We start from the raw sequence: 17,885 nt of genomic DNA, 5'->3' as shown, positions 1-17,885 counted from the left end.
GTCATGTTGCTTAATTCATAATTTTCATATTATTATATCAGGGTCATAAGCCTCTTTCCCGAAGTTGAGAAATTTCGATGAAAGCGTTGAAGATTATAGCCCTCCCCTCATTTCTTGCTTCATTGTCGAAGTTGACAGTAATGTTCCTATTCCTATCTCTGAGATAGTATCTTCTTGAGTTTGAATAATTGAGTGAGTTATTCATGAGCTTGACTCTGCATTTGTGTCTTCCAAAGATGATACTGATGGTAATATTCATTTTTCCTATCTTAGAGTTGATGTTCATTTCGAGTTTAAGTATATGATGAGTATTCTTGAGTCCGAGTATTGATAGATTGATTGTTTGAGTGTTTGAGTATATGAGCTCTTGATTTGCGCTCGTGCCTTGTGTAATTTCCTAGCTTGGTCATCATTTGAGGACGAATGATTCCACGGGAGAGATATTGTGATACCCCAAAATTTTTGTAGCTAAGACCGAGAAATCCTGCATAGGGGTATGGGATTGTATCGAATGATTCATAATTATGTGCATGTGTATAGCTTAATTATTTAGTGTGAGAATATATTTGGAGATGAATTAAGGTCAGAAGGATGCTCAAGCACAAAATCGAGTTGAAATCTTAATTATCGATTGAGTTTCGGTAAAAACATTTACTTGGATCAACTTCAAATGATCATACCTCATAGAATATATAGAATTAAGTGAGCCATGCTACTAAATTAAAGTTCTTTGAGTCCTCTTTCCAACGCCACAAAATTTGCCGCATTCCAAGTTTGAAGTAAGAAGTTGTGACATTTTACTAAGAGACTGTCAGAGCATAAAAAGCTATGAATCAACTCCACGACCAGTAGAGATTTTTATGAATCATAGACACCCTTTTCTCATAATAATCATGCATGTCCTCCAGGGCTATTTTGGTCCTTTTTCAATCTTTTTAGCCATATTCTAAGTCATTTTTGAGTGTTTTAACTGAGTATATCATCCAACTAACTTGTTCTCCTCTCATAATCATCAATCCAAACCATCTAGTCTCAAGAAACTCTCTCAAAACAAACCTAGGGTTCCTCTTCTTCATCAACAACCCTAAGGCTTTCAAGTCAAAATTCAAGATATGAATAGAAACTTTTCATACAAAGTTTTTCTAAGTTCTTCCACTCTAAGAACTTCATAAAAGCGTTTCTTTTCTCCAAATCAAGCATCGAGGTTCCAGGATCAAAGGTTTCCTCCAAGAAAGCTATTATTTTTTGAGTTTTGATTGTAATATCAATCTTCCAGGTATATAAGGCTATTCATAGCATTAGATTGACTTCGTCCACACACCCTACATCTAATTATATCGATTTTTGAGAATGAGTTGAGTCTAACCTATTATTTCGAATTCTGAATGAGTTTCTTCTATTGAGTTCCGTATAATTATGTATTGAGATTATTGTTGTTTTCTATCTCTCACTTGATTGAAATTGTTGTTCATGGATACTTTCCCGTGAACTCTAATTCATTTGATAATCATGATTTTTACATATACATTTTTGAGTAAAGATGATAGCTTTTATGTCTTGGTGAAGAGAGTGATTTGGACATATATATATATATATATATATAAATGTGTATTAGATTCGAGCATGATTGGTTGAAATTAAGACAGAGTTTTGACGAGATAGAAATAATCTTGAAAACATATTTTACTAAAAGAATTAATGATTTGAGCATGAACATTGATTTTACATTAATTTGAGTTTTCATATGAGTTGAGTCTTATAAGTCTCTAAAATTATTATTATTTAACCAAGAGTATTTTGAGTATAAATGACTGTTTGAGATAGAGTTTTGAAGAGGTCTGATTGAGTTTGAAAGCATGTTTTTAAATGAAAAGGCATGATGATTTGAGATGAGATCGAGTTTTGAAAATGGTCCAATGATATCAGATGAGATGATTTAAATATTTTACTTGATAGATATGAGCATCATATATTTTGGGAGTAGTATTTTGCACCGATTTGGGTAAGAGTTTTCATAACTCAAATCCCATAAACTACGTAGCCAGCATAGGATGGAGGGTTAAACCTCTTAAGTCCCAAAATGATTGACTTTGATTAATTGTGGATCTAATGATAGTGATTCGTCCATTACCCTGGAAAGGTATTGGACGGGTGTGGCAACAACACCATTTTGTTGTACATCACTCACTCATATGGTGATGGTTGTTGGTTAGAGAAACTCCCTAATAATAATATAAAATGAATGATTTGATTTGATTGAGATTGCATACGATTGAGTCGATTTGAAAAACTATGATTGAGTCGATTGAAAGACATTGCATATTTTTGAACTTGCATCTTTATTGAGTTGAGTTCTTTGAGTAAGTTTCCTTTAAGCTATATTACGTACTCGTATATTTCATGTACTGACACTATTTGGCCTGCATTATAAATGATGCAGATACACGTATTAGAGATTCTCAACAGGCGCACCGTTGAAAATCATTTCTACTCTCAACTTTTGGTGAGTCCTTGAATCTGGAGGCACTCTTGAGTTATTATCTTTTATTTTTGAGAATTTTCTTTGAGGTAGCCATGAGCTTGTCATTGGAACCTTCTTGATAGTGATAGAGACTTCATATATATATATAGATGATAGTGTCGAGTAGATGTTTTGGTTTTCAAACTATCCTTATGATATGGAGTTGATTTGAGATTTATTTTAAATACATATTCTTCTCAAAATGTTGATTTGGTTAGCCCATTTGAATGTCTTTTAAATTCATTTTGAGTCTTTCATTGAGTGATTGAATGTGTGATCGGACCAAGTAGTTCGCTTAGGGACCAACAATAGTATTCGAGTACCGATCACGTCTACGATACCCTCTCGGGGCATGACAAAGAGATTGGGGTCTAATTGTCATATTTGGAATTGAATTGGTACTAGCAGGTATAGCAGTGAAGAGAGGTTGAGAATTAGGTAAGGGTGCAGATAAAGCTGGAAAGGGATTTCGCGAACAAACAGCAAATGAACTCTGTGATGAACTAGGAATCATGGGCATAAAGCTAAAGGTGGGTAAATGGCAAGAATGTAGACCTGAAAGTCGAGTTGTCCCTCCGTAGGTGAGTACACTTCGTGGTTTTCCCCAATTCTGGTGTCCATCTTGAGCTCTTGATATGAATGCTCATTGCTGATTCGTGTTGAATTTGATGCAACTTGCAGCTCGCGACATTAGTAGCTATTCGATCTACTTTACTAAGAACCTCCATTAGTTCCGTCATGGGTGATCCGCCACAAAGCCAAGAAAGAGCTTTAATACCACTGATGCAGAATTGCAGGTGCTATGAACAACATCAAAGAGAAAGTAATTAGTTCTAGAAAAGAAATTAAGCTAACACTTCATTCATTCATACGATCTATCCCTCATTAATAAGTGACTACATTGATATACTTTGCAAGAGACGCAGGGCTAAAATGTAAATAATAAAGTAAATAACATAATTATAAGGACTAAGTAGCAATCCTAATGATAACTAGTTGTAACTAATTCAACCACCATTGTACCTACGCACCACGTAATACCCTCTAAAGCGTATAAACCCACTCTCCAAAAAAAATAAGATCAACTCATTCTTCATCGATCTTTTCTCTTTGCCACATCGAAGGTGGGGGTGGAGGGTGTAGATTGAAGTTCTTCTCTCGAGCTGTCAACTTATCTACAATGCTTTTAAATGTTGAAAATATTCCGTTTAACAAAATTTTCGGAATGCCTCTTCTCATATATAAATAAAATTGTCAAATTCTTTTACTTGGCAACTAATTAATTGATTCAATGAAAGGGGAATTCATTAAGGAAATGACTAGCCAAGCATGTTCCGAAATCCCCGAATTTGATATTTCGAAGATCAATAAAATAAGAGGTTTTGTCATTATAGAATACGGAATATGTGAGGTTGAAATCATGAAAACATGGAGAATACCCAATAACAATTATGTGTCAGTCCCAAGCAAATAATTGAGATCGATTATATGAATTCTCACTCAAAATCTCAAGCTCGTTTCAATCCGATATTATTAAAAAATTACCTAGGCATCCCATGTCTATAATAGTTATTAGGCCCGTGAACAAAATTCCCAACGAGTTGTATAATGTGATATTAAACCAAGTCATTTGAGTGCATTTAAGTTATGAGATCGTTACAAAAGCTTTGATCTTCTAAAAGCAATAATAATGGAATTGATACACCATAAAAGTACAACAGAGTGTAGAAACACTAGTGTTTCATGACTAGAAGGGAAGCCTTGTGTGCCCCTCACTGGAAGAGGGCGATGATGGAGGAGATGAGTGCACTTGAGAAGAATGAGACATGGGAGATTGTTGATTTACCTCCTGGAAAGAAGACTGTGGGATCTAAATATAACCTCAAATTACTAAATTTGCAAGAGAATATCAGCCCACCCTTGTAGCACTACTGTCAGTTAAGCAATTAAAAAGATCCTTGTTATTCTTCTTCTTGCTCTTCTTCTTGAAATGTTTAGAAGCTGCTTTTAACACCTTAGCCCATCCCTGCAACCAATATAACATATTGTAAACTTACTAGATTTGGAAAAAGAAGATACTACATGTATATATTGCAGTGCTTCATTATTAATCCTATTGACTATGTGTTCAAAAACAGTGGCGGATTCAGTACAAGTGGGTTCAAACGAAATTAAGCCATATTGAGCAATAAAAACAACACTAGACATAACAAATGAGTTTCAGCCGCTCTTTATTTTTTGATAACTAACAAAACCTAAGAAAGCCTTTTCCGCTAAATATTTTTTGTCGGTACGAGGTTGCGCTAACACTAGATCTATTTATTTTTTCAAATTTAAGATTTATTAAACTTTATGAATTTTTAAAAAAATTTACACAGTAAGCATAAATTCAATCTATACAAAACAAATTAGCAAGCTTTAAAATTTTTATGTTAAGAATTTTAGAACTATAAAGATAAGTTGATTAAAAAAAAATTAAAAGAAAAAAGAAAAAGAAGAAGAACAAATAAATGGCGTCGGGTGGGCAACGAAATAAGCCAGTATATTAGTTTAAAATCTCTAAAACAATTTGAATGGAAAAGTGTGAACTTGAGATAATTTACCAAAGAATGAAATGTTAAAAGTGGGGATGATGACATTTAGCGAAAGTAATATACGAGCTAAATTCGAACTCCTAACAAGTTACTCAAAATGAACCCTCTTGGACCACTTCGTTGCTCTTCACCTTATATCAAGTGGGGTCAACGTTGTTCCTTATATTCCCTTCGTCCCATTTTAATTATCATGGTAGAATTGTTATTTGATTAATATACCTTTTATTAATTCTTTAATCTTCATTTATTCAAGTCTAGAATAATTAATGTTAAGGGTAAAGTTAAAAAAATATAATTAATTCTCTCTTAATTATTTAAATTGACAACTACTTTGAAACAACTATTTTTAGTATACATGATAACTAATTTGGAGCGGAGGGAGTATATCTTTTATTTCTTAAAAAACTAATTTCTATGTATATAACATAATTTTTCACGAAATGGGTGTGGCCCAACCCTCTTGAACCAACATAGGTCTACCCCTGTTCAAAAATAAGCCCCACACCACATTCACCTTATATCAAGTGGGGTCGACATTGTACCTTATATACAACAACAATAACAACCCAGTGAAATCCCACAACATGGGGTCTGGGGAGGGTAGAGTGTACGCAGACCTTACTCCTACCAAGGTAGGACGGCTGTTTCCGAGAGACCCTCGGCTCAAAAAAGGCATAAAAGGGGGTCAGATAAGATTAAGAAATTCAAAGCGCTATAGGAAAATAAATAACGAAGGCATCACAGATACAATAGAGTAATCAAAAGTACTAAAAGCAATAAATAGTAACAGAAATAGCAGAAATGAGAGTACAAGGAATTGTAATGTGCTAGTGTGCCTATGAATAGGGAAGAATAACGAGACTATGTACTAGCCTTCTACCCTAATGTGGGTCCTCCACAGCCTCCTATCTAAGGTCATGTCCTCGGTAAGCTGTAACTGAGCCATGTCTTGTCTAATCACCTCTCCCAATACTTCTTCGGCCTACCCCTACCTCTTCTGTAACCATCCATGGCCAACCTCTCACACCTCCTCACTGGGTCATCTGTGTCTCTCCTCTTCACATGCCCAAACCATCTCAGTCGCATTTCCCGCATCTTGTCTTCCACCGAGGTCACTCCTACCTTGTCCCGAATAGCCTCATTTCTAATCCTGTCGCACCTGGTGTGACCACACATCCATCTCAACATTCTCATCTCGGCAACTTTCATCTTTTGAATGTGAAAGATCTTAACTGGCCAACACTCTGCCCCATACAATATAGCCGGTATAACCACCACTTTGTAGAAGACGTTGTACCTTATATATCTTTATTATATGCAAACATATTTATGATGATGAAATTTAGTTCATTTTTTAACGAAATTCGATCCAATTAATTTTTTATAATTAAGAAAAGTATCTGAATGCATATTTGTTATAAAGCAACTTATAGATCAGATGTTAATGTATGTACTTAAGAGGGATCAAAGAATTTAAGCGAGAAAGTGTAATATAGCACTGCACTCATTATTTTGTTTTATCAAAACAACGAGATGATGTATAATTTCAAGATATTTCAACCTTAGAGCAATAAGGAGAGTGAAATAAAAATAAGAGTCATGAACCATTTCTTCGACTCTTTTTCATTCAATAAATATTAGTTGATTGTATAAAGTACTCTTCCTTACTTCATTCATTTGAATTTTATATTCGAAGTAGCAATCAGAATTATCTATTTAAAAGAATTGACTCAATATATGTTTTAATCAAACTTCGGATCAATTTATATTGGGTAACTGCATTCATTATGTTAATGTTGCTTGCAACTAACCCCTAATTTTGTTATTGGAAAAGATAAATTAAAAAATAAAACCTTTATGAGCCCTTTTGGATATCTTTTTATACCCAATCTGAAACATTATATACTCAAAAGGTCCTTAGTACCCTCATGTACACGATACAACAACATACTCAGTGAAATTACATTAGTAACATCTGGGAGGTTAAAGAATAGACCTCTACCTTGTAGAGTTAAAGAGATTGTTTTCCGACAACCTTCCGCTTGAGTACATCATGTCAAAATAGGTATCAAACACAGAAAACAGTGGAAAAAGAAAACAACTAATAAGAAAATACTAACAACCACATAATAATATAATAACCTAAACACAATCAAATAACAAGTGATAGCAGAATCAAAAGCAAGACACTATAAAAATACCACTAAACCCCTGGAAAATCAAGACAAGACTCATGTCAGCAGAAAATTCCAGGACACAGAAAAAACCACCCAACTCAAAGGGGGAAAATGGAAATTACCTTTCTTGGAGTTGTGGTAGTTGATGCGAGCTTAGAAGAAGATGGTACAGGAGAAAAATCAAAGCCATTTTTCTTTCTCTTGTTCAACTTTTTGTATATTTTCAGATTATCAAAAAGAACACTAGAGAACTTCCTCTTAATACTCTCAGTCACTACCCTGAAAGTGCCCGTGCCAGCGTCTTCCTCGTACGACAACTTTCTTGTTAGACCCAAACTGAGCCTACGGTCAGAAACAGGGGAAGACAGAGGAGGAGGAGGAAGGACCAAAGGGGACCAAATTGAGCTCTGAGAATAGTCGAAATCGTAAGCGGAATTGTCGGGGAATTTGCAGAGAAGATGTTCGGACATTGAAGATTCCAAATACTCAATCACCATTACTAATGGACCACCACCATAAGTATCCATAATTTCAGATATTTGAAAAAGTTGTTTTGTTCATTCACTCACCAGTATTCCTTTTAGTTGTGTAAGATAAAGAATAGACAGAAAGTAGCCGTTGCAAAAAAAAAAAACAAGACAAAAAGTCTCGTTATGAGTTTCACGTGTTACCATCATTTTGATAATTCCAATTTTTATTACTACTCATCTTTTTAATAATAATTGTCCACTATTAATTTAACATACAAATTAAAAAGCAATAAATAATATGGATAAGTTTATTAAATCACACTTATTAAATATAAGTCATCTAAACATTGAAAAATGAATAATTTTTAATATCGAGAGTAAAATAGACAAATCATAATAAATTAATAAATTGAATAATTATTGTTGGATATCTCAAAATAATATAGTAGAAAAGTAAGGATCAACGGAGGGAGTACAAAATGTCTTGGTTTTTTTTATCTCCATTCAATGAGTTCACTTTTACTTATCATATTTAATTTATCACACTATTCCTATTATTTAGTACTATTCAGTATTAGAATTTAAAAATATTTTGAGAAATAAATAGTTAGTACTAAGGATGAAATGTAATTTTTAAAAATCTTTTTTGATATATTAAAATTTACAAGTAAAAATAAATATTTTAAGACTACTGAATAAATAAGAGTAAACAGAAAGAGTAGTTATTTATACTTGGAGAATCAATTTCAAGTCAAAAAAGATTTTTTCCTAAAAATGTTAGATATATCCAACTGAAAAAGCTTAAAATGTAAAATAACTTCAAAAGTATTTTAGTATAATTTATTGTATCAAACTTGTCCCTCATTCTACCTATTGAAATAAAATTCATCTTTAATATATTAGAAACTAACTTAAAATTGTCTTCATTCAACCTATTGAATCAAATTTGTCTCTAAACATTATTTTTAAATTTAAAATTTTCCCTCTATTAACACACAATCATATAATTTAAATTAAATATATGATTTTATAGTATACAGCTAATCAAGAGATTGCGAAAATACCGAGATTTATCTCGCTCAAAAATATCGAAGAAGTAAGAGATATTGTACATATCATTTGTTGCTCAACCTTCGAGACGAAAAATTGGATAGTGTTAGAAGAAAGTGAGTAGGATGCAAGAGTTTACTAATACAAAATATGACACATAATACATCAAGCTGTCTATGAAATAGAAAAGATAGATGAAGTTAAGTCAAGACTCCAGGTGCAAGGAGCTCAGCACAACTTCAAATGAAAGAACTTTGAACTATCGGAATCAATGTGGACGTTAGTCAGAATGTGTCAAAAAAGATGCAACAAAATTAGTATGTATACAAAAACAACTACTAAGCAGGATCATAAGTCAATCTATAAAAAGTAATAATTATACTGCATAAAGAATGTTAAGAACCCTGAATTCAGAAAAACACAACAATTCAATATAAGACAATCAATAAACAGAAATATGCAGTCAGATGATAATATAAAATGTAATAATGACTAATGATTCTAACGGTATACACTTCCTCTACAAAATTTGTTGTATGGTAGGACCCATAGGGAATTCACGAGGTCCACATACCTTGTCTGGACTCGAACTAAGACTTTTCATCAAAATTATTAAATAAAGAATGACATCATCTGGACTTGAATCGAAAACCTTTGATCAAATAATAAAATCATTCAGAATCAATTATCATTGAATATCAATATTAATCATGTCAGTTTTAAGAGTACTTTTGCACCCATATAGGAAATTTGATTGAGGTGTGATTTTTTTATCTTACTAGACCAAGCAAATGCATCAGAATTTTTTTGAAACATTTTGGAAATTTCACTTCAAAAACTCCAGGTGCAAGGAGCTCAGCACAACTTCAAATGAAAGAACTTTGAACTATCGGAATCAATGTGGACGTTAGTCAGAATGTGTCAAAAAAGATGCAACAAAATTAGTATGTATACTAAAACAACTACTAAGCAGGATCATAAGTCAATCTATAAAAAGTAATAATTATACTGCATAAAGAATGTTAAGAACCCTGAATTCAGAAAAACACAACAATTCAATATAAGACAATCAATAAAGAGAAATATGCAGTCAGATGATAATATAAAATGCAATAATGACTAATGATTCTAACGGTATACACTTTTTCTACAAAATTTGTTGTATGGTAGGACCCATAGGGAATTCACGAGGTCCACATACCTTGTCTGGACTCGAACTAAGACTTTTCATCAAAATTATTAAATAAAGAATGACATCATCTGGATTTGAATCGAAAACCTTTGATCAAATAATAAAATCATTTAGAATCAATTATCATTGAATATCAATATTAATCATGTCAGTTTTAAGAGTACTTTTGCACCCATATAGGAAATTTGATTGAGGTGTGATTTTTTTATCTTACTAGACCAAGCAAATGCGTCAGAATTTTTTTGAAACATTTTGGAAATTTCACTTCAAAAACTCCAGGTGCAAGGAGCTCAGCACAACTTCAAATGAAAGAACTTTGAACTATCGGAATCAATGTGGACGTTAGTCAGAATGTGTCAAAAAAGATGCAACAAAATTAGTATGTATACAAAAACAACTACTAAGCAGGATCATAAGTCAATCTATTAAAAGTAATAATTATACTGCATAAAGAATGTTAAGAACCCTGAATTCAGAAAAACACAACAATTCAATATAAGACAATCAATAAAGAGAAATATGCAGTCAGATGATAATATAAAATGCAATAATGACTAATGATTCTAACGGTATACACTTTCTCTACAAAATTTATTGTATGGTAGGACCCATAGGGAATTCACACGGTCCACATACCTTGTCTGGACTCGAACTAAGACTTTTCATCAAAATTATTAAATAAAGAATGACATCATCTGGACTTGAATCGAAAATCTTTGATCAAATAATAAAATTATTCAGAATCAATTATCATTGAATATCAATATTAATCATGTCAGTTTTAAGAGTACTTTTGCACCCATATAGGAAATTTGATTGAGGTGTGATTTTTTTATCTTACTAGACCAAGCAAATGCATCAGAATTTTTTTGAAACATTTTGGAAATTTCACTTCAAAAACTCCAGGTGCAAGGAGCTCAGCATAACTTCAAATGAAAGAACTTTGAACTATCGGAATCAATGTGGACGTTAGTCAGAATGTGTCAAAAAAGATGCAACAAAATTAGTATGTATACAAAAACAACTACTAAGCAGGCTCATAAGTCAATCTATTAAAAGTAATAATTATACTGCATAAAGAATGTTAAGAACCCTGAATTCAGAAAAACACAACAATTCAATATAAGACAATCAATAAAGAGAAATATGCAGTCAGATGATAATATAAAATGCAATAATGACTAATGATTCTAATGGTATACACTTTCTCTACAAAATTTGTTGTATGGTAGGACCCATAGGGAATTCACGAGGTCCACATACCTTGTCTGGACTCGAACTAAGATTTTGCATCAAAATTATTAAATAAAGAATGACATCATCTGGACTTGAATCGAAAACCTTTGATCAAATAATAAAATTATTCAGAATCAATTATCATTGAATATCAATATTAATCAGGTCAGTTTTAAGAGTACTTTTGCACCCATATAGGAAATTTGATTGAGGTGTAGTTTTTTTATCTTACTAGACCAAGCAAATGCATCAGAATTTTTTTGAAACATTTTGGAAATTTCACTTCAAAAACTCCAGGTGCAAGGAGCTCAGCACAACTTCAAATGAAAGAACTTTGAACTATCGGAATCAATGTGGACATTAGTCAGAATGTGTCAAAAACGATGCAACAAAATTAGTATGTACACAAAAACAACTACTAAGCAGGCTCATAAGTCAATCTATTAAAAGTAATAATTATACTGCATAAAGAATGTTAAGAACCCTGAATTCAGAAAAACACAACAATTCAATATAAGACAATCAATAAAGAGAAATATGCAGTCAGATGATAATATAAAATGCAATAATGACTAATGATTCTAACGGTATACACTTTCTCTACAAAATTTGTTGTATGGTAGGACCCATAGGGAATTCACGAGGTCCACATACCTTGTCTGGACTCGAACTAAGATTTTTCATCAAAATTATTAAATAAAGAATGACATCATCTGGACTTGAATCGAAAACCTTTGATCAAATAATAAAATTATTCAGAATCAATTATCATTGAATATCAATATTAATCAGGTCAGTTTTAAGAGTACTTTTGCACCCATATAGGAAATTTGATTGAGGTGTGATTTTTTTGTCTTACTAGACCAAGCAAATGCATCAGAATTTTTTTGAAATATTTTGGAAATTTTACTTCAAAAACTCTAGGTGCAAGGAGCTCAGCACAACTTCAAATGAAAGAACTTTGAACTATCGGAATCAATGTGGACGTTAGTCAGAATGTGTCAAAAAAGATGCAACAAAATTAGTATGTATACAAAAACAACTACTAAGCAGGCTCATAAGTCAATCTATTAAAAGTAATAATTATACTGCATAAAGAATGTTAAGAACCCTGAATTCAGAAAAACACAACAATTCAATATAAGACAATCAATAAAGAGAAATATGCAGTCAGATGATAATATAAAATGCAATAATGACTAATGATTCTAACGGTATACACTTTCTCTACAAAATTTGTTGTATGGTATGACCCATAGGGAATTCACGAGGTCCACATACCTTGTCTGGACTCGAACTAAGACTTTTCATCAAAATTATTAAATAAAGAATGACATCATCTGGACTTGAATCGAAAACCTTTGATCAAATAATAAAATTATTCAGAATCAATTATCATTGAATATCAATATTAATCAGGTCAGTTTTAAGAGTACTTTTGCACCCATATAGGAAATTTGATTGAGGTGTGATTTTTTTATCTTACTAGACCAAGCAAATGCATTAGAATTTTTTTGAAACATTTTGGAAATATCACTTCAAAAACTCCAGGTGCAAGGAGCTCAGCACAACTTCAAATGAAAGAACTTTGAACTATCGAAATCAATGTGGACGTTAGTCAGAATGTGTCAAAAAAGATGCAACAAAATTAGTATGTATACAAAAACAACTACTAAGCAGGCTCATAAGTCAATCTATTAAAAGTAATAATTATACTGCATAAAGAATGTTAAGAACCCTGAATTCAGAAAAACACAACAATTCAATATAAGACAATCAATAAAGAGAAATATGCAGTCAGATGATAATATAAAATGCAATAATGACTAATGATTCTAACGGTATACACTTTCTCTACAAAATTTGTTGTATGGTAGGACCTATAGGGAATTCACGAGGTCCACATACCTTGTCTGGACTCGAACTAAGATTTTTCATCAAAATTATTAAATAAAGAATGACATCATCTGGACTTGAATCGAAAACCTTTGATCAAATAATAAAATTATTCAGAATCAATTATCATTGAATATCAATATTAATCAGGTCAGTTTTAAGAGTACTTTTGCACCCATATAGGAAATTTGATTGAGGTGTGATTTTTTTATCTTACTAGACCAAGCAAATGCATCAGAATGTTTTTGAAACATTTTGGAAATTTCACTTCAAAAACTCTAGGTGCAAGGAGCTCAGCACAACTTCAAATGAAAGAACTTTGAACTATCGGAATCAATGTGGACGTTAGTCAGAATGTCTCAAAAAAGATGCAACAAAATTAGTATGTACACAAAAACAACTACTAAGCAGGCTCATAAGTCAATCTATTAAAAGTAATAATTATACTGCATAAAGAATGTTAAGAACCCTGAATTCAGAAAAACACAACAATTCAATATAAGACAATCAATAAAGAGAAATATGCAGTCAGATGATAATATAAAATGCAATAATGACTAATGATTCTAACGGTATACACTTTCTCTACAAAATTTGTTGTATGGTAGGACCAATAGGGAATTCACGAGGTCCACATACCTTGTCTGGACTCGAACTAAGATTTTTCATCAAAATTATTAAATAAAGAATGACATCATCTGGACTTGAATCGAAAACCTTTGATCAAATAATAAAATTATTCAGAATCAATTATCATTGAATATCAATATTAATCAGGTCAGTTTTAAGAGTACTTTTGCACCCATATAGGAAATTTGATTGAGGTGTGATTTTTTTGTCTTACTAGACCAAGCAAATGCGTCAGAATTTTTTTGAAATATTTTGGAAATTTTACTTCAAAAACTCTAGGTGCAAGGAGCTCAGCACAACTTCAAATGAAAGAACTTTGAACTATCGGAATCAATGTGGACGTTAGTCAGAATGTGTCAAAAAAGATGCAACAAAATTAGTATGTATACAAAAACAACTACTAAGCAGGCTCATAAGTCAATCTATTAAAAGTAATAATTATACTGCATAAAGAATGTTAAGAACCCTGAATTCAGAAAAACACAACAATTCAATATAAGACAATCAATAAAGAGAAATATGCAGTCAGATGATAATATAAAATGCAATAATGACTAATGATTCTAACGGTATACACTTTCTCTACAAAATTTGTTGTATGGTATGACCCATAGGGAATTCACGAGGTCCACATACCTTGTCTGGACTCGAACTAAGACTTTTCATCAAAATTATTAAATAAAGAATGACATCATCTGGACTTGAATCGAAAACCTTTGATCAAATAATAAAATTATTCAGAATCAATTATCATTGAATATCAATATTAATCAGGTCAGTTTTAAGAGTACTTTTGCACCCATATAGGAAATTTGATTGAGGTGTGATTTTTTTATCTTACTAGACCAAGCAAATGCATTAGAATTTTTTTGAAACATTTTGGAAATTTCACTTCAAAAACTCCAGGTGCAAGGAGCTCAGCACAACTTCAAATGAAAGAACTTTGAACTATCGAAATCAATGTGGACGTTAGTCAGAATGTGTCAAAAAAGATGCAACAAAATTAGTATGTACACAAAAACAACTACTAAGCAGGCTCATAAGTCAATCTATTAAAAGTAATAATTATACTGCATAAAGAATGTTAAGAACCCTGAATTCAGAAAAACACAACAATTCAATATAAGACAATCAATAAAGAGAAATATGCAGTCAAATGATAATATAAAATGCAATAATGACTAATGATTCTAACGGTATACATTTTTTCTACAAAATTTATTGTATGGTAGGACCCATAGGGAATTCACGAGGTCCACATACCTTGTCTGGACTCGAACTAAGATTTTTCATCAAAATTATTAAATAAAGAATGACATCATCTGGACTTGAATCGAAAACCTTTGATCAAATAATAAAATTATTCAGAATCAATTATCATTGAATATCAATATTAATCAGGTCAGTTTTAAGAGTACTTTTGCACCCATATAGGAAATTTGATTGAGGTGTGATTTTTTTATCTTACTAGACCAAGCAAATGCATCAGAATGTTTTTGAAACATTTTGGAAATTTCACTTCAAAAACTCTAGGTGCAAGGAGCTCAGCACAACTTCAAATGAAAGAACTTTGAACTATCGGAATCAATGTGGACGTTAGTCAGAATGTGTCAAAAAAGATGCAACAAAATTAGTATGTACACAAAAACAACTACTAAGCAGGCTCATAAGTCAATCTATTAAAAGTAATAATTATACTGCATAAAGAATGTTAAGAACCCTGAATTCAGAAAAACACAACAATTCAATATAAGACAATCAATAAAGAGAAATATGCAGTCAAATGATAATATAAAATGCAATAATGACTAATGATTCTAACGGTATACACTTTTTCTACAAAATTTATTGTATGGTAGGACCCATAGGGAATTCACGAGGTCCACATACCTTGTCTGGACTCGAACTAAGACTTTTCATCAAAATTATTAAATAAAGAATGACATCATCTGGACTTGAATCGAAAACCTTTGATCAAATAATAAAATCATTCAGAATCAATTATTATTGAATATCAATATTAATCATGTCAGATTTAAGAGTACTTTTACACCCATATAGGAAATTTGATTGATGTGTGATTTTTTTATCTTACTAGACCAAGCAAATGCATCAGAATGTTTTTGAAACATTTTGGAAATTTCACTTCAAAAACTCCAGGTGCAAGGAGCTCAGCACAACTTCAAATGAAAGAACTTTGAACTATCGGAATCAATGTGGACGTTAGTCAGAATGTGTCAAAAAAGATGCAACAAAATTAGTATGTATACAAAAACAACTACTAAGCAAGCTCATAAGTCAATCTATTAAAAGTAATAATTATACTGCATAAAGAATGTTAAGAATCCTGAATTCAGAAAAACACAACAATTCAATATAAGACAATCAATAAAGAGAAATATGCAGTCAAATGATAATATAAAATGCAATAATGACTAATGATTCTAACGGTATACATTTCCTCTACAAAATTTTTTGTATGGTAGGACCCATAGGGAATTCACGAGGTCCACATACCTTGTCTGGACTTAAACTAAGACTTTTCATCAAAATTATTAAATAAAGAATGACATCATCTGGACTTGAATCGAAAACCTTTGATCAAATAATAAAATCATTCAGAATCAATTATCATTGAATATCAATATTAATCATGTCAGTTTTAAGAGTACTTTTGCACCCATATAGGAAATTTGATTGAGGTGTGATTTTTTTATCTTACTAGACCAAGCAAATGCATCAGAATTGTTTTGAAACATTTTGGAAATTTCACTTCAAAAACAACCCAATGAGTATTACATGTTAATTAGAGGGGAACGGTCGATCATAGAGCAGAATCATCAATTCAGACGATAATTAAAAACTTACAGTCTTATAAAATAAGAATTACAACTTAATTGTGAGGTTTATATTACTGAGATATGCAAATTATTATTCCTAATGCAAGAGGAAGATTAAACCATAAACATAATAGTCTTGGCTTTGTAAATTTAAGTGTCTCTAAGGGATATTATCCACATTTATTGTGCTTCAATGCTTCGTGAAGATAGAAGAATCTTCCCACTTTAATATTAATATTTACATTATAAAAATGTGAAGATTGAAGAATTTCGAGATAATAATGAACTATATATTAGTTCCTTTAATTATCAATCAGTCATGAAATAAAAATTTAATTCTGAGTGAATTGTGTCATCTAATTGGGTGGTCATTGGCCGAGTATAATTTTTCAAATAATAACTAATTCATTTAACTGATCAAGCTTGTTTCTTCCAATAGCACAAATAGTATATATTGTTGGTGATGCTTGTATGTTCTTTACGGTGATTCTTAGAAGATATATTTGATACTTTTCACTATTTTTTTTCTTTTATTTGTGCTTCAGAATGCTAAAAAGTACTTACTTGGTACTATTTCATAAATACTATTATACCCCAAAATTTTCCATAATATTCCTAGAGGATACCGCGCTCGCGTAAAGTATCATCCCTAACATTTTTGGCCAATCCGAGGCCGAAATATCGATTAGGGGAAATAATCACATGGAAAAGTGGTTTCGATTGAATTTTAGGTCAATTGGGTCAAAAGTTCATGAATGCGATTTATGTATATTTTGTTAGCATGGTTTTTCGATTTCTGTGAAGGGAATTTCAGTTTTTTTCTACCTTTTCCAAACTCAATCCAACTTGTTTTTGGATTAAATTTAACCCTTTATCAGTACCTAAAGGATTTTTCTTCTCATTCCCCCTTAGAAACTTTTGAGAGCGAGGAGTAGAGCGGAGGAGAAGAGCTAGGGTTCCTGAATTTCAAGCGAGTTCTTCAATTTTTGAGTAGATAATCTTCGTTCTAGGTATGTAAGTGTAAACTAAAGCATGGACCTTGTTCTTTCATGTGGCTCATGATTATGATAGGTTGATTTTTGAATGAATTGAGTCCTCATGATTGTGTTTCTTGAGATCATCGTTAAATTTAACATATTTTACATAATATTGCATAGTTGATGTTTTCTACGAACTTATTTCTTGAAAAAATGATTTAAACAATTTATTTTATAAACCCTAATAGTATTTGACTAATATTTGATTTATATGTCTAAGGATTGAGTCTAGAGCCTTGAAG

At 31.7% G+C, this 17,885-nt stretch overlaps 1 protein-coding gene across 1 annotated transcript; it reads right to left on the bottom strand.

Moving 5' to 3' along the window:
• Positions 1 to 4,040: 4,040 nt before the first annotated feature.
• On the bottom strand, positions 4,041 to 7,887 carry LOC129876297 (uncharacterized). Its single transcript, XM_055951691.1, has 2 exons — positions 7,415 to 7,887; positions 4,041 to 4,547 (listed from the first exon to the last, which is right to left on the bottom strand). Exons 1-2 carry the CDS (start codon positions 7,817 to 7,819, stop codon positions 4,431 to 4,433), a joined length of 522 nt encoding a protein of 173 aa, XP_055807666.1. The 5' UTR covers positions 7,820 to 7,887; the 3' UTR covers positions 4,041 to 4,430.
• Between the last annotated feature and the right edge of the window lie 9,998 nt (positions 7,888 to 17,885).

The sequence above is a fragment of the Solanum dulcamara genome, chromosome 2, assembly GCF_947179165.1.
Source record: "Solanum dulcamara chromosome 2, daSolDulc1.2, whole genome shotgun sequence".
Classification (NCBI taxonomy): Eukaryota; Viridiplantae; Streptophyta; class Magnoliopsida; order Solanales; family Solanaceae; genus Solanum; species Solanum dulcamara.
This window is presented reverse-complemented; position numbering and strand designations above follow the sequence as displayed.